The sequence below is a fragment of the Oculina patagonica genome, chromosome 8 (assembly GCF_052425735.1).
Source record: "Oculina patagonica isolate OP01 chromosome 8, crgOcupat, whole genome shotgun sequence".
Taxonomy (NCBI): domain Eukaryota; kingdom Metazoa; phylum Cnidaria; class Anthozoa; order Scleractinia; family Oculinidae; genus Oculina; species Oculina patagonica.
Genome location: NC_135765.1, coordinates 17034592 through 17054535, shown reverse-complemented (window position 1 = coordinate 17054535; position 19944 = coordinate 17034592). Strand labels below are relative to the sequence as shown.

At 38.1% G+C, this 19944-nt stretch overlaps 2 protein-coding genes across 2 annotated transcripts in view; both read right to left on the bottom strand.

Annotated features, from left to right (window-relative positions):
• The window catches only part of LOC144662791 (hemicentin-1-like), a 76604-nt gene that overhangs the window by 8658 nt on the left and 48002 nt on the right, over positions 1-19944 (bottom strand). The gene's annotated exons all lie outside the window — the stretch shown is intronic.
• On the bottom strand, positions 5702-15780 carry LOC144662816 (neural cell adhesion molecule 1-like). The gene is given in 7 exon segments (XM_078523765.1): positions 5702-5970; positions 8375-8507; positions 8509-8633; positions 9064-9357; positions 11419-11691; positions 12343-12690; positions 15561-15780. Coding segments are annotated over 7 exon segments (1542 nt in total). The 5' UTR covers positions 15661-15780.

Here is a 19944-nt window from a genome sequence, read left to right as displayed (position 1 = left end):
TGGGCGATTTTCTGACGTTTTGGAAAAAAATTTGAAATTCAAGATGGCGGATCCAAGATGGCGCCTGTTTTGACATTATGATGTAATTGACACGTGATGTGACGTAATCATCCCACGTGACGTATAACAAAAGATAGATTTTCGGACAAACTATATATCCTCTAAGTTTCATTGTGATTGCTTTAATATTCTGGAAGTTACGGTTAGGGTTAACGGTGCAATGACGTCATTTTAGGTGCCCTTTTTGTGACGTCATTTTCAGACTGAAGATCGCAAAAGAATTTTTGGTAACAAGCACTTTCGTTTTCAGCAGGTCAAATTACTTAAGAAAAATCCTGTTACCGACTTTTACTAAAAAATGCGTCATAACTTTCAAATTTTATGAAAGTCGTCTAGTCTACATGGTAAAATATAAATATTTGAGTTTTTCTTTTCTTTGTTGCGTTAACTAAAATTTCTGTCTTTTGTTGGTCCTTTATCTTTAAGCGTCTACAATATCAACAGACAAAGGAACTGGTAAGTCTCAAATTCTTGACTGACTTACGATTAAACACAACCTGTTTGTAATAAAGCTCTTTCTTGCTGCGGATTTTGAGGCAGCCGAAATTTTGTCTCCTTCTATAGTCAAGGCAGAAAGAATGCCACACGACGCGACAGTAATACTGGTGAGGTGGACAGTAAGAGATCCAGCAGTAACAACCCTGCGTCTTGAGATCCAGGAGGGAGAAGAGGGTCAGTGGAAGCCTGTCAAAGGTGCAAGTGCTCTGAGCAGATCAACGACAGAGTTTAAAGTGACTGATCTCAAGGCTGACAAGAGCTACAGTTTTAGAATGGATTTGAGACGACCAGGAGAGCAAAATCCTACCTTTTAGACTAGACGACTTTCATAAAATTTGAAAGTTATGACGCATTTTTTAGTAAAAGTCGGTAACAGGATTTTTCTTAAGTAATCTGACCTGCTGAAAACGAAAGTGCTTGTTACCAAAAATTCTTTTGCGATCTTCAGTCTGAAAATGACGTCACAAAAAGGGCACCTAAAATGACGTCATTGCACCGTTAACCCTAACCGTAACTTCCAGAATATTAAAGCAATCACAATGAAACTTAGAGGATATATAGTTTGTCCGAAAATCTATCTTTTGTTATACGTCACGTGGGATGATTACGTCACATCACGTGTCAATTACATCATAATGTCAAAACAGGCGCCATCTTGGATCCGCCATCTTGAATTTCAAATTTTTTTCCAAAACGTCAGAAAATCGCCCAAAATTTCTGAAAAGTACTCAAAATAAATAGAACGGTGCAAAACATAAAACCTGAAAAGAGTTTGTGTTTTATTAATTTCATTAATAGAACACAAAAATCACAAATTTTGGAAACCATTCCTGTCAAAATGCCATTGCCATTGTAATGTCAAGTTCCCCAAACAACAAGCCATCCTACCAAATTATTCCCAGATAAATTTTAGATAATCTCGCAAAGTTGGCAGCGTTCGGTTAAATCTTGAAAAAGTTATAAGCGTTCAAAGTTAGCGCGGTTCCTTCCCCCTCCCACCTTCCCCTACCGGTCTGGATAGGGTTAACTTTGTGAATAAAAATAGGTTCTAAGCCGTATGCACTATATTTGCATCTTTTTATACCAAATAAATTGCCTCCAACCTAGTTCCTGCCTTTTTTTAGAATAGGCCACAGAAAGCATTCCAGGCAACCTGTGGCGTCATGTAATGACGCCATAGATAGCTTGCCATTTAACTACACAGCGACAGGATAATTGAAATGCTGAATGAAATATATAATAAATACTGTCGACTTTGTAGGCTGTTCAACTGTGGCTAAAAGTTAAAGAAACAACTGAGATCTATACCTTTACCGTTATGGAATCTTCGTTGGGTCTATAAAAAGGAACGGTTTCATTTAAAAAATACGAACACATTCCTTGGACGTTTCGCTATTAGGAAATAGTCATTTACATCTTTGCCTTATACTTATTCATATTGGCGGTGTTTTCGCTTCAAAAATATCTTAGAAGAAATAAAAGTACTAAACAACCAGCTTTATAGGCAATGATAAGGCTTTTAAGTTATCGAAAGTTGGAGCGTTATTCTTGTGCATCGTGTCCCAGAATTTCATCTTTGACGATTCATCTTGCTCCTGTCAAGACACAGTTTCCAACCTTTTGCACCACAAATTCTCTCACCTGTTTTTGCTTTTTTTGACCAAGCTCTTTGGTATTTAACAGCGACAGATCTTTCGTGGCAATGCTATAAAGTCAGGTTTGATTTTCTGGTGGCTAAAATACTTTTAATTACTTAAGGATGGCGAGCAGTAAAGATTCATCCTTCTTGCCCCAATCTTTCCTACCAGGAGTAGACTTGTTGCGGGAAAACGTCTTGGCTCAATCCAAACATTGTGTGTGTAATATCAGCAATCTGTGACAGGGGATTATAGAACAGTGCCGCTCTACTCAATGCTGATTACTTCTTGGATATGTCCACGATCCCTCCTGCTCTTTTCCCTATCCCATTTAGCCATTCAAGACTGTGATAAGCACTGACCTGGCTGAATTTGCTTGCATTCCATTTGAAAAGGACGTTTCCCTTCATATGGCAACATCGGGCGGAAACTTGCAAGTACAGATCCCATATCCCCTCTCCATGAGCCCGTGTGAGAATTAAGAAGATAGAGTCCATTTCCATGTAGTTCCAACAAAACGTGAAATTGACCTTTTCTTCGGATCTTTGTGTTACAAATTCGTCGTCAAGGGCATATTTTTCTTTTCCAAAATTTGTAATTTTTGTGTTCTATTAATGAAATTAAGTTAACGTTTATGCAATTATTTTCACCTTTTTTAGTTTTTTTGCAACGTTTTATTTATTTTGAGTACTTTTTTTAGTAATTTTGGGCGATTTTCTGACGTTTTGGGAAAATTATGAAAATCCAAGATGGCGGATCCAAGATGGCGCCTGTTTTGACATCATGATGTAATTGTCACGTGATGTGACGTAACCATTACACATGACGTATTACAAAAAATAGATGTTTGGACATACTATATATCCTCTAAATTTCATTGTGATTGCTTTAATATTCTGGAAGTTACGGATAGGGTTTACGATGTAATGACGTCATCTTAGGTGTCTTTATTTGTGACGTCATTTTGAGACTGAAGATCGCAAAAAAAAATTTGGTAACAAGCATTTTCGTTTTCAGCAGGTCAAATTACTTAAGAAAACTACTGTTACCAACTTTTACTAAAAAATGCCCCTTGATTTATCTGAGAATGACTTTACGGAAATACCGACTAGTCTAATGTTTTCTTCACTTGATTCAAGGCTGCCATTCAAGCAGCAAAAGTCACGGATCAGCTTGAACAGTGAAATTTATATTCTTTCGCCTATACTTTCACCTAAACTTTCACCAACATGCGTGATGTACACACCAAAACAGTTTGTTGTTGTTGTTGTTATTGTTGCTGAGTGCAGTTGTCAAATAATGAAACAAGTTGTTAAATTATGACTCAAAACTAATTTGCAAGAATCTAAAACTATTTTAAGGACGAGAACCAATAACAAACGCAACCCACATATGACGCTAGGTCAGGATTCGACTTGGACCGCATTGGTAAAAAGTGGCCTCTTGCCATTCCACCATCTTTGTATCCCCCTACCCATTAATGTGATCATCTACTTTAGTATCACATGTCAAGCGCAATGCGTACGACTGAAAGGACTGGACCAAACTCGATATTATAAAATACAAAAAACACTCGTGCTGTTTTTTTAGCAGAACATAACAAGTAAACCTGTAGCTTATAATAGCACAGTACAACACAATTTTGCAAGGAAAGGCTTGGAAAAAGAGTAAATACAAATATCATCAGGCGCCAAAAGATTTTCACACCTTTTTTTCAGAATTGTATCGGATTGTTTATCTAGTCACTTACGCCTTATTATTAACTGTGCCTTGGCTGGCGGTCCTTCTCCTAAGACGTTAGTTCCAGTACAGGAGTACCACCCTGTATCTGCTTGGCTCACTTCTGTCTTTGTGTATGTTGTTATTGAGCATCCATTGCAACTTTTCCCTGGAATGTCCTTTCCATTAAACTGCCACTTATGTGATTGTGTGGCTGGATTGCCGATTGTCTTACAAAAGAAGGTTGCAGTTGCCCCTTCTGCCAGGGTGAGGTTTTTAGGATGATCATCATCAAACTGAACAACTGGTCGATCTGAAGGCAAAGAGGATATTGTTGAAAACCGATCTCCTAAATGTGTACCTCTTTGAAGAAGTAATAACGAATACGATTAATAACACGTTAAATGGGACAAATGGTAACTTTCAGTCTAACTTAGTGCTTAAAATATCTATATCTAAAAGATGCCCAATTGCCTTTCCTACTAAAAAAAGTGTCAAATTTGTACCTGCGTGTCCTTTAAATTTGCGTATTGGGCAGTTGTTAGTGTTCAAAGTAATTTTTAATTGTCGTTGAGAAATTTATATTTTCCTATTTCAGATGACTTGGCTTTACAGGGTCACAAAATTATCTGACGAAATCTTAAAAAGTGAACATAGATCAGTGGCCTAAACTGATATTTTGGGCATAAAGCACTTTAATAAATCTTTCAACTTCATTACAAAATGATAGTTGCAGTGTATGATGTGTATAAATTATAAATGGTCTATTCTCTTGAAGAAATGGAGGCAAACAGTTACTAAATTCACCAAAAATTCCTTATACTTTTTTTTGAAAAATCGCGATGTTCAGTATTATTATTATTGGTCATTATAGGTTTGAAATAGAACCGAACATATCCCCCTCCCAATCTTTGCCTCTCTCTCCCCTCATCCCGGACAAATGGAAAACAAAAATAGCCGTAATACTAATTAACTCTTTAATAAACAGTGATCTTTACTTACAGCGGACGTCGAGTACGGTAACTTGACTCTTTTTACCAGCATCGTTAAATGCAAGACAGGAAAAATTCCCGTGTTGTCTCCAGGTTACTTTATCGACGGTAAGATATGCCAGGGTCTTCAAGAGTTTAGAGTTAACAACTGGTGCAACAGCAACTGAGATGTTGTAAGGAGGCGTGCCTGAGGTTACATTTTGTCCATTCAATATCCATTGAATGGTCGCCGCTGGTTTGGTTTCAACTGTACACGAGTAGCTTGCGCTTTCATTTTCATTTTTTGTTATTTTGGTTGTTGGTAGCTGACTAGAAAACATTGGAGGAACTGTAAAAAGAACATGGCGAAAACAAATTTCGATCTCATAAATTAAAATATGTCTTGTACGTATCATGCACTTATGCCTTACAAATCGAATGCTTTATTTGTGATTTTTCTTCAATGATTAACAAATGACACTAAGGTTCTATACCCTGGAATAAAATAGTTCAAAGTATTGATGACAGTAAAACGCCGCACATTATAATCGATGAGCTGAAAGAATACCACAAGCGACCAATAAGCGATATTCCCGATGGCCTGTTTATATGAAAGTGAAGGTTGCATTAGATGTATGGTAGAAGAAATGACAATAATTTATACAAGCGGAGTATAAATGTCATATAAATTGAAATAGTTGGTTTTGCTAACATACTTCTTATCCGGTAAATAGCTTCATCAACCCGTAAACAACCCGACCCAGATTTTCAGTTGTAAGCTTTTTATCATAACACATGTAAAGCAAAGTCTGTTTACTAACCTATAACTATGATTCTCACTTGTTTGGTTGGTCCAGTTCCTACTTTGTTTCTGGGTTCACAGCTGTAATGTTCATTTTCTTCGCCGAATTGCATAGTGGGAATCACAATCTTCCCTCCAACACTACGCACTGTTGTATTCCCGCGTTTGATTGTGTATGTTGGAGCAGGATAACCATTTGCACTGCATGTAAGAGTCACTGTCGTTCCCTGTACTACGGTGTTTTCTGGAGTTCCAGTTGTGAAAATTGTAAAAGTTGGTCGATCTAAAGAAATACACATTAAATTATATGACTAATTAGTATATGCTCCTGTCATGGAAATCATTATAGGTGACTTTTAGAAAAAAAAGAGAAAACTGAAAAGAGAATTAAACAGCAGCTTATTGTAAAACAAGGTGTCGTTACTGATAATATGAGTACATCGTAAACTGTCAGTTTTACCATTGTGTGAATGTCATTGTCGAAGACACAACGGTTTCCAACACTTTCCAGCTCTTATACTTTGTTGGGTCAGTGCTACAAAACTTTATCAGTTGCTGCTACAATAATGGTGTCAACCAAATACTCTATCATTGGTAAACAAGTTGTAGTTATTTTCTTGACATCACTTGTTACCATAGCCACAGTATAGCATTAACCTTAATTTTACCTTTTAGTGCTTATAACTAGAAAACGAGCTCGATGACCCTTATCTTTTATCACTGAGTTAAGATCAGCATGTAGCTGCATGTTAAGATACAACGTTTCGCAAAGTTAAAAAAAATTCCTGGGAGCAGTTTCAAAACACACAAAACCACCTCAAATTTGCACTGGAAAGTGCTGGAAACCGTCGTCAGCCACCTTAAGTCAATAAATAAGAGTAAATGCATGCTTTCTTACAACTTTCTACAATACTTCTTTCTTCTTTCATTTCAGATCTTAAGTTAACGGTTCGAGCCATAGCCAGAATAGTTTATTTGGCTTGCCATTTTCACAACTTAGGATATGCATAAGTAACGCTATAACTACTGAATTTTAGCACAAGAGCTATAGACATGTTCAGGTGACTTATCACATCAATCAATTATTCGAGCACTATATACGTACAGTAAACTGCCATTAATAATAAAGTATTTTTCGTTTGTCTCACGACGTAGTGTCACTTGTGATGCAGATCGCGACGTTTCGACTGCACACTGCTAGTCTTCATCAGGCGATAAGGTCGACTGGTTGTGCGTGAACTTATAAAGCACGCTGCTGCGCTGTGATTGGTTGGTTTTCAACAGCTGTGATTGGTGCATTTCGATCCTCGCTGTTTCTGTGTCCTGTTGTTCCCTCAGCGGTCCGCTGTCGTACAGTTCTCCTGTTGTTGTGTTTTTTGATCGTGGTCATCCATGCTTCAGGAATTTCAATTCCACTATCCCTGTTGATATTATTAGGGTGAAGTCTTATGTGAATTGCTTCTTTGACCCTGCGTGTGTACCAGTGTGGTTCACGATCAATAAACTTTACCTCATTCCAAAGCGGGTAGTGTCCGGTGTTGTGGGTGTGCTCTGAAACGGCGGAGGTCTGGATACGGGCGAGTCGGATGTCCCGGTCGTGTTCTTTGATTCTGTCTTGCATAGGTCTTCCAGTCTCGCCGATGTAAACTTTACCGCACTCACAGGGAATTCTGTAAACAACGCCATCTTGTTTAGTCGGATCAACGGCGTCTTTCGGCCGTACTAGGTGTGATCTTAATGTAGTTTCCGACTTGAAAACAGCGCGTACGCCTTGTTGTTGTAGGCAGCGTCTAAGTTGTTCGGAAAGACCTTTGACATAGGGTAGAACCGCAGTAGATTTAAACTCGGTCGTAGGCTCAGTACTGGTGCTCGGCTTTCTGGTCTTGGTGATCTTCTGCAAGAAAGAAAAAGGATAACCATTAGAAACAAGAACAGATGACAGATGTTTTTTCTCCTTGGATATAACAGATGGTTTTGTTACGAGGCGTTTAGCACGATCGTAAAGACACTTAACAATACCGCGTTTTACTGATTGAGGGTGGTGTGAATCATACGCTAAGTATTGATCAGTGTGTGTTGGTTTTCTATATACGCTGGTGGTGAGCCGGCCGTCTGGTTCTCTCGAAACTGTGGTGTCGAGGAAGGCGATTTTGCAGTCGTTCTCCGTTTCCATGGTGAAGCGGATGGAAGGCTGCTGGTTGTTGAGATGTTGTAAGAAGCTGTCGACTCTTCCGCGATCCAAGATGGTGAAGGTATCGTCCACGTAGCGTTTCCATATCTTAGGCTTGTAGGATGATGAAGCTATTGCCTGCTGCTCAAAGCTCTCCATGTAGAGATTAGCAACAACAGCGGAAACCGGACGAAAGCTATTTTAAGCTAAATACTTCAGACACTTTAATAAAGTATTTCATTCATTTCCGCCGTTTCAGAGCACACCCACAACACCGGACACTACCCGCTTTGGAATGAGGTAAAGTTTATTGATCGTGAACCACACTGGTACACACGCAGGGTCAAAGAGGCAATTCACATAAGACTTCACCCTAATAATATCAACAGGGATAGTGGAATTGAAATTCCTGAAGCATGGATGCCCACGATCAAAAAACTCTACCACGATGATTAACAACAACATTTTTTACGATATTAAACTGCCATTTTCGCAGAATGATGTCAAAATCACTTACATTCTAAATTAACTACTCTTGTGGACTCCTCGCCACCAAACTCGTTAGTCGCCACGCATGTGTAGTTTCCAGTATCGTTTACTTTGACATGTCTCAATGTTAAGGTGTTTTGGACAGCTCCATTCAGAATAATTATTTCCATTAAATCTCCACGAGAAAGAAGGGTTTGGAATTCCATCAGCCTGACATGTCAATGTCATAGTCTGATTGAGTCTCATGACTGCTGGGTCTGGAGTCACAGTGACTCGCCGAGGAGCATCTAAAAATAAAAAATGAAAACATGAAGCTATGACAAACAAAGCATATACAAGTACCTCCAAAAATTCCTAGGCATTGCCAGCTACTTATGGAACCAACTCATGTAGCTTTGAAACTGATTTTAAGAGGGCTACTTTGCCAAAAATAAAACAACGACGTTTAAACTTCTCTCGTGCAGTGTTCAAGTTACTAAGTTTTCGTTTTGTTAACAGACAGAGGGTTTCATTCAGGATTTCAATCGATGTCTGGACCCATGAAACAAAAATTTGGGGGTCCAATTTTCGGTTTTTCAGGGCGCGAAATAAAATAATGGCGAGTCTGAATCTTTAACACAAAAATTTGCGAACTACTACAGACTTCATTGAATCACTGTAAGCTTATTGTAAAAAAAAAGACATTAAAAAAAAAAACACACAAAGGGTACAACTAACACTTGACTGTGAGATAAGTAGACTTTTCAGCTCCAACTGCAACATCATTTTCTCCGTCACAAGAATATCGGCCAGCACTGCTTTTATTAGCTTGCCTGACTATCAATCTACTTTCTTCGTCGTTAATTTCCTCAATGGCATAATCATTTGAATTGGAAATCTGGTTGCCATCCTTAAACCATCTGTATGAGGTAGACGTTGGAAATGCTTCTGTTCGACAATAGAATTCTGCATCACGTCCTTCCGCTACAGTTTGATTACTTATCAAACTGTTTCCTTTGTGTTGGGGCTTGACTGAAACAAATGCAGAAAAGTAATAATTTTAAAGCGCAAAAACCTCAGATAAATAAATTTACTTTACTTTCTCAACGTAGAACTTCATGTTTTCGACTGTCTCGTCCAGTTGGTTGGTTGATTTTGATAAAAAAAACATTACATTTATTTACGGGTCCGACCAGATGGCTCGTCCCGGGTAATGGTGATTAGCTTCCTATTTTGAGATTCCTACGTATTTGATAGCACTACTAAAAACAGTAGCTCTAATATTGTAAGGTTGATTATGAAATGAATCGCATAGCTAGGAGAATTCTCGCCATCTGATTGGTTATCGAGGCGAGGTATTCAGAGTGGAATTGCGACTTGAAAGCGAGGTTGTGCGATATTACACCGTAGCAACGCGTAGCTTCACATAGCAACGTACGCAAAATTGGAATCGATTTATGTTTACAAAACTATTTTGTCCGTTTACAAAGCAAAAACTTGACCGAAGTGAGGAAGCAGAAGATTTTCCTTGTTTAAATTTCAATTACGGCGCTCTTACGAGCATCAGTTAAACATTTTCTTTCACCGCATAAGTGAAACGGAAAATATAAATGTCCGTACCGTATGGACAAACTCGTGAGTAAATAGTAGTTACGCTTACATGACCATTGTAGAAACGTTAAAAGAAAGAAAAACTACAAATTTCTCGTGTAAAAGAACAGCTGTTTATTCTGTTAAAGTGTTAAATACTGTTGATAGTTCGACAGTAATGCCGTGTTTGTACAATAAAATTTACACGAAACGAAAGAAAACAAATTATGACAATTAAGGCTTACTGCGTGCTGTAGACTCGATTAAAACAAAAGACAGTTTTATAGAAATTGTTATGCACTGAAAAGCTCAAAACTTTCGATAAAGAATGACTTTTTACATTCTTTTACTGATTTTCACGATGCAAAAAGCGGTTTCTGGAAATGAACAAAACATACACACAGCGAACCAGCGAACTATTTGCTTGCGAAGCGACCCTCTAATAGCGGGTTTTTGAAAGCAGCCTTGCTCTTTCCTAGAAATTGTCTGCGATGGACTTAGACCTTTAACTTATAAATGTCGAATTTTAATTGTAAGTTATTTCAAGGTACTTACTTTATCGTTCCACGCCTCCTTCTAACGTTTACTTGACGCTGTTAAAATGTTCAGTGCTTTTCACTACGGATGCGTGTTGTCTACTTCTTTCAGGCCGAAGAGATAAAAGATTTCATAAGTTAGTCTTGTGCTGATGAGACGAAAACTTGAAATAGGTGTTCGAAAAACAAGAATGTTCTGTCAAATACTACCATTCCGTAGTTAAAATGGTTAAAAGCTTGTGTGGACCGTTGAAAAACGATGATTCAGTGTCAACCGCGAGGTCCAAAGAACTTCTGTGATCGATTTTAGCTTGACTCCGATTCGCCGGCTCGTAACAGTTGATTTGGAATGGCTTTCTGAGCGCGCGTTAAAAATTCAGCCATATAAACAATAAAAGAAATTGGGGTTTCTTTGTATTCTAAAAAGGCTATGCGATTCAAGGAAAATCCATTACCCGACTCGTGAATTCCACGTTAAATTTCACTTGAAAAACCGATATCGCACTCATCGCTTCGCGATTCGTGCGATATCGGTTTTTCGCGTGAAATTTAACGTGGAATTCCCTCGTCAGGTAATGAATTTTCCTATAGAATTGTAAGCAGTAGGCACCTCCGCCTAACCGGGTTAAGAGAGTCCCTCATAAACCCACATTCATGCGCAAACCAGACTTCTGCGCAAACCAGTTTTAAAAGAATTGTTTAAATGATCGCCCCTAAACAACGCCGGTTAATTACAATGAAATTGCTTAAATTTGTACTATAAGTTGTGTTCTAAGTTTTCAGTTGTGATATCGTTAAACCTAGCTTATTTAGACTGGATATTTTGGTATTCAAGGGCCGGAGTAGGAGTGAGGGGAAGAGGGCGTGGAATCTGCTGGTCGGTTTAATATATACACCCATTACCAATGCAAAATGTTTTAACTTGGCAAAGACAAGAACATGTAGTAAACGTATTAGTTATACTTACATCTCACTTTTACGCGCACAGAGTAAGATGTCTTGTATGTACTCAGTCCTGGAGCAGTAACTACAGCTTCACATTTGTACGTTCCTGTATGGCTCCTGGTAGCGGATGTTATCGTGTAGTTCGAGTTGTCTGGATCTTTCTGAACTGTTGTATTGCCTTTATACCATGTGATTAATGGTTTGGGGTTGTTGCTGACGGCACACAGGAGCGTTCGTGTATCGCCTTCAGATAAAATGACTGGTTCTGTTGTTTTGAGAGTGATGTTTGGTTTACCTGTAATAATAATTTTTATTATTAGTTATCGGTTAGTATACTTGTGCTGTGCATAACATAAAAATCACAGTTTTGTGGATTTTCTACATACTGAATTACTTTAAGATACGCAATGGAGCACTTTTATCAACAGTAGCTCAAATCATGAAACCTGTTTAGCGACAAGAGACAGGAGAGTTTTTCAGAAACAAGTAGGGATACATTTCTAGGACACAGCGTAGATGATACATTGATGTCGTTGGCAGGCAACAGAACTGGTTTAGATCGATCTCCCGCTTTCGGTAATGAACACAACATTTTCATCAGGTCAGGTTGTTTGTGTGGAAATCGTCTTATTTTCAGATATCTGTAACTTTAACTGGAGTTAGAAATTGCTAAATCATTACTCTAGGTTCGATCCCTCGGAGAGGGGTCATTGAGTTGTGTTTCTGTCAAGATACTTTATTCTACACGTACATTTCTCTATCTAAGAGTACAAATAGGTTCTAACGAATTTAATGCTGGAATACCCTTTACGATGGAAAAAATTCCTTTCAGCGGGGAGCAGAAATACGCCTAGTGTATGGGGCATTTTGGTCAAACGCATGCTTTAGCTGTTTTATCATGTGTACGTCTGCACCTTATACGAAGCAACAACTTTTGAACACTTACCAACCACAATAAGTTCAACGCGGCTCTTTATCCAAGGAGAAACTACTGATTTAAAATAAACTTTACACTCAAATTCTCTTCCGTCACTTTGAACAATGTTCAATAGTGTAAATGTAGCATTTCCCGAGAAAGTCAATCTACCAGTGAAACCACTGGCTGGTGAGATTTCAAGTTCTTTGTTGGCAGTCTTTCTGGCAATAAGTATCTCATCACCATGCATTAAGTCCACCCAGTTGACTGTTTCCCCATCTGAGTTGTAGTCCCACGACAAGGCGAAGGAATTGGCACCTTCATCAACGTATACTTTACCATTACTGCTGGGTGTCTTTGTAAACCTTGGTGCACTGTCTATCAAGGAAAAATTTGGGGCATAAATGGCAATAGTTTGGTCATTCATTGTTAAAACAGTAGTGTAGACTATAATTATTCCACATAGTTCCTTTAAAATAACGAATTTCTCGACAAAAAGGTTGATAAAAAAATTTTGGCGTTACATTTGTTCTGAAACCTCTTACTTCTTTTAGGGCTATTTTCAATTAACCCCCAGAACGCGGTATTTGTTAAATGGCATTTTTCATAACTGGCGAACGATCGATGAAGTAAGTAACACACAGAACATTGAGAATGATAAATGATCATCGCAGTGAATTTCCAATTTAAGCAATTGGAAAATAAAGAAGCCTGAAAATAATTCAGGGCTTCAACGTTGTTCTGGTTTTCCAATTGCTTAAATTGGAAATTCACTGCGATGATCATTTATCATTCTCATATACATCCGCAGTTCATATATGAATCATTTCATATACATTACATCACACAGAACATTAACCAAAATTTAAAAGGGTTCATGAATGTAAAAGAGATAAAAAAAGCAGCAGATTGGTAAAGTAACAGACTTGTCAAATGAATGCCATAAACAGAAATATTTTTGTATGTACATTTCTCCGATAAAATATATTAAAATACTATATTAAAAAAATCAAAAATATTTGTATTAAAAAATAAAACAAGCTGTTGAAAAATATCACTAAACGTTTTCGATCTATTTGATCATCATCACAGTCATCGCCTTTTTTCTTGCACAAGTCAAGGAATACAATTTTTAATAAGTAATTATATAGCTGTCAGTAAATCCTATATTGTCAGCGCAGCTATTTTTCCTGAATTTCTGAGAACTGTCCAATTTGGGATTAAATTTGGATAGTTTCAATTAGGAATTTTAGGTAAAATGCACAAACTGTCCAATTTAAGAAAAATTGGACAGTTTTGTCTCAGCCAATCAAGTCGAAGAAAAAACAACATGTGACGGATATTAGCCAATTTACACAAAGCATAGCGTCAGCCCTGTAAACTTGTTCGCATTGTTAGTCGACAATGGCGGAATTTTATAAGGCAAGTTTGCTACGTTTTTCCATTCCTTTTTAGCTTTTCAGCAATAAAAACAACGAAGAGAAATTTTCTACGTTGTCAGAAGAGGAACTAACTACACTAAGAAGCAAAAACCAAGAGCAAAACACCTCCAATAGTACAAAACTTGGGTGAACGTAAGTGCAGCGAAGCGAAGCAAAGCAAGAAATCTGTCAGATAATGGTCATGAGCTAGATGCAATTTTTTGTCGTTTTTTTTTGCTGAAATTCGAAAAGAAAAGACGGCGATGAAGTACGAACGAGATAGTGGAAAGGAGTATGTCACGGATTCAAGAAGTTGTAAAGCTCTTCGGACACTTTGTTTACGACTTTCATTGATTGATGCAGTGTTTTTACTGTAGCAAGCTTCGCAAACTCAGGTGAATAAAATTGTACTGTTTTGTTTAAGTTTTATTTGTGAATACAATTCTTTGAGTGAGTTACATTGTGCTGTGTTATGCCTACTATTGTTGATTGCTTTTCCCGTTCTGGACATAAGTTTATTTTTTGCGCTGGATTGACTGACTAAAAGCTATATAATTAATATGTAACCGGACTACATGCTTGTCTAATTTGGAAATAATTAGATTCAAAAAATTCCTCTGACAGCCAAAATGAATTTTGGCTGCCCTCGGAATTTTTTTCATCAAATTATTTCCAAATTGGACAGCAAGTAGTCCAATTACGTATACTAATTTCTTCGAACAGCTTTCAAAAATACCTACTGGCGATAAAAAAAAACGTACCCGACGTTTTGACCTGTCTGAGATCATTTTCAAGTTTAAAAAGAAAGCGATTGAAATTTGCATATACAGTTATTTCACAGCTATTTATTTCGTTGTCCGACCAAACCTTAACGACAAGACCGAAAGGTAGTATGGGTAGAAGAAAGCAACTGCTGAATACTAATAGACACAAAGTTATGACAAATGCGAGGTTGCACGTTTTCTACCTGACTTCAGCTTTCACCGGAAAACTAATGGAAATAGCTGTATGAGTGGCATGGAAATGTTAAAAGCGATACATATGTAAGCGGTCTGAGCATAGTGGCAAAAATTTAGCGACACTTCTCGTATGGGTAGAAGAAAGCAACTGCTGAATACTAATAGACACAAAGTTATGACAAATGCGAGGTTGCACGTTTTCTACTAGACTTGCCACAAGTCGAGCTCACGAGTTTCACAGTGAATAAGCGAGCGAAGCGAGCCTTTTAGGTCGCGAAGCGGAGGTGCGAGAAGGACTTTATTGAAAGTCTAGTTTTCTACCTGACTTCAGGTTTCACCGGAAAACTAATGGAAATAGCTATATGAGTGGCATGGAAATGTTAAAAGCGATACATATGTAAGCATAGTGGCAAAAATTTAGCAACACTTCTCGTGTGGGGCACCGCTGCCGATTAAAAACCAACTGAATCCCTTCTTGGCTTAAATAACTTCCACTTTTGTTTTGATTTTAATCGATACGGCATTCACGTAGCTAAATGCTCGCTCTCACAAAAGTTGTTCTGGCGAAGAAGCTGCTGCTTGCACTGTTATGGCAGTAGTTTTATTTATCTTCTTTAGCTGGTATCGGTTTAGTTATAGATTTACAAATTATTCGAAAATGTGGAAACAACAACTACGTGAACACGAGACGTCGAGAGGGATACTGGGTCACTTTGTCGTTCTGGAGTGTAAAGAAGACAACAGGAACTATTTTATACGCACTTCATACATTTTAAAGCTAATGAATCTAGACTTCCCTGGCTAGACACACAGCATTTCGATCCCATTCTATATGCATGTATATTTCTTTTTCTAAATAATTACTTACCAACAAACTCGAACCCAAAGGCAGATAACAATGCCACGAAACCCAAATAATTCAGGTACATCACTGTTAAGGCCTCTAAATACTGCCAAGACTCTTTCATGAAATCAGCTTTTGGCAAACATGGAATACAACGCTTGGCAACGAAAGGTTTCGTAGTAATTCAAATTTATGCTTGGAGATCTTCAGCAGGCAGAATTTTAAACAGAGTGGGCTATTTTTAGTCATGTTGGGTAGAAGCATTAACCGACAAAGTGAAGAAATTTTGCAGCCGACCTCGAGAAGAATGATATTAATAAATGTTAAATTAAAAATTAGTAATATTTGTTATTTTAATTAGCATACAAAAAAAATAAAAAAGTCAAAGGAAAGTTGCGTTGTGTTCTGCTGTTAGTTCCAATTTTTAAGTTCAGATGGGGTTATAACTAGCCCTTCAACTATTTGCAAAACTATATCATGTTTAAAAGCCAAAATGCTACTCTCCGTCCCTGAATATAGCAGACATATCACCGACAAAATGACTTTTCAGCGCTAAATTAGTTTTTCTGCTAGCATGGTAAACACTGCTTAGCAACGTTAATTTAGTTAACTATCATTTACTCACTCATTGCCAATTATGCCCATTGACACGTAGGGCAACTACCTATCATTTGGCTTGGATAAATTCTTTGATCAGTATTTCGGCGGAATAGGCTATTTATAGCATAATATAAAATACATGTATGTCAAAAATACACGACAATGGTCTACTAAACATGAATACAAAAAAAGTTTTAAAAAGAATACAAGCAAATGTATAATTCTACCATTCTTCTCCATTTTCCCGTTGGCAATTCATGATCCACAGCGTTTATTGCCGTATGAGAAAGTTAGCAGTTTTATGTTTACTTTTGATTGTTTGTTTTGGTCGCTGTCGTTGCCACTTTTTTTAAATGTTTCACAATTCCGCGTTTTACAATATTCAGACATTCCGCGTTTTAAGATAATACGTCAATCCGCGTTTTACAATGTTCCTCCCATCCACCGTGGGGTTCCGCCGTTCTGCCGTTTCGCCATTCCGCCGAATAGAGTCACCCAAATATCCAAGAAGGCAGAAATTTTCATAGTCTGATATAGGGCTGCCAAAACAACTAAAAAAGGTCTAGTATAAGGCAAACGTCTCAAAGTTCCAGCAACAGACCCTCAACTAGAAATATACAAAGTACAAAGGGATGAAAATCCATTACCAACCATGATTAAAAGATACAGGAGCTTACCCTCAAGGGAAAATTTAGATTTCAAGACGTCCACTCCTAAACAACATGAAAAGCCTCTTTCACCCTTTAGCAAAAGACTACTCCATACCACAATTGACTGCCAACAGATAGACCATAGCAAACAAGAAGCTTGAGAAGCTTAAAATCGGGCGGTTAATAATTAACTATCTGTTTTGACTTGAAAGGCAAACACTCAGTCGGAGGTTTGCTTAAGTCACAGTCTGCATGAGCCGTATTAGTGTGTAGAACATAATATCTGGAATGTTTTCAAGATTGCATTATTACTTTACGACATAATGGTCTTAATTTATAAATATATTTCGCACAATACAAATAAACGATTGAACTAGACGACTAGAAAATATAATTTTTTAACACTTAGCAAAGTGCAGCCTTTTCGCAATACTTAATAAAGGCGGGGTTTTACCTGAAGACCATTTTTCCAACGCTTTAGGTGGCTGACGCATTTCGGTATTTTCCAACCATTACACTTTGATGGAACAGTAATACAACTCTTTATCAGGTAACTACTATTGTCAGGAAAATGATCACAACTTGTTGACCAGTGATTAGGTATTTGCTTCATACCATTACTGTAATAGCAACTGATGAAGAATAGTAGTACTGACCCAAAGTATAGGGGCTGGAAAATACTGAAAACCATTTCAGCCGCGTTTCAAGAAATCCAGAAAAGCTTAGAATTTGAAGTTAAAAATTGGTGGACGGACACCAAAGAGTCCCCTGACAACCTGGAGTGCTCTTGCGAGGGGGTCAACTGTTTGGTGGTGTTTCCATTTTTTTCTTCAATCTCTTCTTTAAATCTCTTAAAATTTCATTCAAACTCAGGTAGAACCCCACCTTAAGTTTTGTTCTTGTGAGAAAATAACAGAAGTCAAAGGTTGCGTGATATAACCAAACATAGATTTTAATTCTCCCTCCCTTTCCCTCTCCTTAGCCTTTCACCCCCAGCTGTCCCTCCCTTTCTACTCCCATCCTCCCCCTCCCTCCCCTCTCCTACAGTCTTTTACTCCACCCTATCCCATCGAGCTTTTTACTCCAATTACCTCCACCCTCACCAGCGTTTTGGTGGAGGGAAGGGGTGACAGTTACCCAGTAGTCCGAGGTCTGCATAAGTCACGCAGTTTCCGTGAACTCTAGAAGTCATCTTCTTTTTAACACACACGCCTAGGCAAGCTCCAGCTTAGGTTTGAAAATTTGTATTGCGTTAAAATCTTCAACAAAATCAGCTCAAACCAGTTGAATGGCATAAAAAGGAAATTCAAGCAGGTAGGGTAACCCTTGTGCTAGGGTTACCCTAGCAGGAGGGTTAACCTAGCGCTCCCACATTTCTTCTTTTTTTCATCGAAGTGTTTACAAGGCAGCTAGGGTTACCCTAGCACTAGGGTAACCCTAGCTGAGCGCTAGGGTTACCCTAGCGCCAGGGTAACCCTAGCGCCTTGTAAACGCTCTGCTAGGGATAACTCGCCTACCCGGGACAACTTTATTTTGGCTCCAATAAGCTAAATATGTTTAAAAAATACCGACAAAAACAGCGAATTGTGACCAAGAAACATCGTGTTCATTCACAATTTGTCGTGTTTTTGCACTGGAACGGAATTATTTTCGAATAACAGCTTCTTACGACAAAGTTTGTGGTAAAATGTTTGGCGCTGCATATGTGAGTTCATTCCATTACATAAGTATTTATAGTTTCTCCGTCAAAAGCGTCCCAACTATAAAAAAAATTGTTCTTGGGACGTTAATGGTCGTTAATGAGCTTGGAAATTGAAATATGATTTTACTGGAACAGATAAACAGTTTTAAACTGCGTAACTAAAACGAAAATCGGTTTTGGCGCTTAGATTATTACCCGTTACATGCTATATTTACAAGGTTAACTAAAGCGTAAACGGTGTAAGTTGACCCGGGTAGTAGGGTTACCCTACCTGCGAATTTTTGCTTGTAAACCCGGGCTATCTTCTAACCCTCTTGCTAGGGTAACCCTAACACTAGGGTTACCCTACCTGCTTGTTAACAGGCCCTTAAAGCTTTCAGAAATCAGGCCTTTCAATAACATGGTTTTGGAAAGTCGGCGGCAGGGTACTTTTCGAGCGACAAAGGCGCGAGGTCTGAGGGCATGTACGCATTCTAATCTGTGCCAAGCAATTAAAGAATAACGAAAATTTGCCTTAATTTTGAATTCCCATATCAAGACCTTAGAGTATCAACCGCTAATTAAATAAAACACACTTGATGATAACTCTCTAAGGTTATACGCCTTGCAGTATTAACGTACTAACAAACTTGATAACAAACCCAATGTCGTACTATAAAGGATTTTTGCTGATCAACATAGAAAATAAGTTCACAATGGCTTGTTCCCAAAAAGTTTTTTACTGTACAGAGGGTCTGTATACCGTATTGAAAAATTCAGAACGAACCGACGTCTGCCCGCTACCATGATATCATGTTGAATAATTAGCTCGTTCGAAACCGTAGAGAGGGGAGGGAGGGGGAGGATGGGAGTAGAAAGGGAGGGACAGGTGGGGGTGAAAGGCTAAGGAGAGGGAAAGGGAGGGAGAATTAAAACCTATGTTTGGTTATATTACGCAACCTTTGACTTCTGTTATTTTCTCACAAGAACAAAACTTAAGGTGGGGTTCTACCTGAGTTTGAATGAAATTTTAAGAGATTTAAAGAAGGGATTGAAGAAAAAAAATGGAAACTCCACCAAACAGTTGACCCCCTCGCAAGGGCACTCCAGGTTGTCAGGGGACTCTTTGGTGTCCGTCCACCAATTTTTAACTTCAAATTCTAAGCTTTTCTGGATTTCTTGAAACGCGGCTGAAATGGTTTTCAGTATTTTCCAGCCCCTATACTTTGGGTCAGTACTACTATTCTTCCTCAGTTGCTATTACAGTAATGGTAGGAAGCAATAACATAATCACTGGTCAACAAGTTGTGATCATTTTCTTGACAATAGTAGTTACCTGATAAAGAGTTGTATTAAGTCTGTTCCATCAAAGTGTAAGGGCTGGAAAATACCGAAATGCGTCAGCCACCTAAAGCGTTGGAAAAATGGTCTTCAGGTAAAACCCCGCCTTTATTAAGTATATATTGCGAAAAGGCTG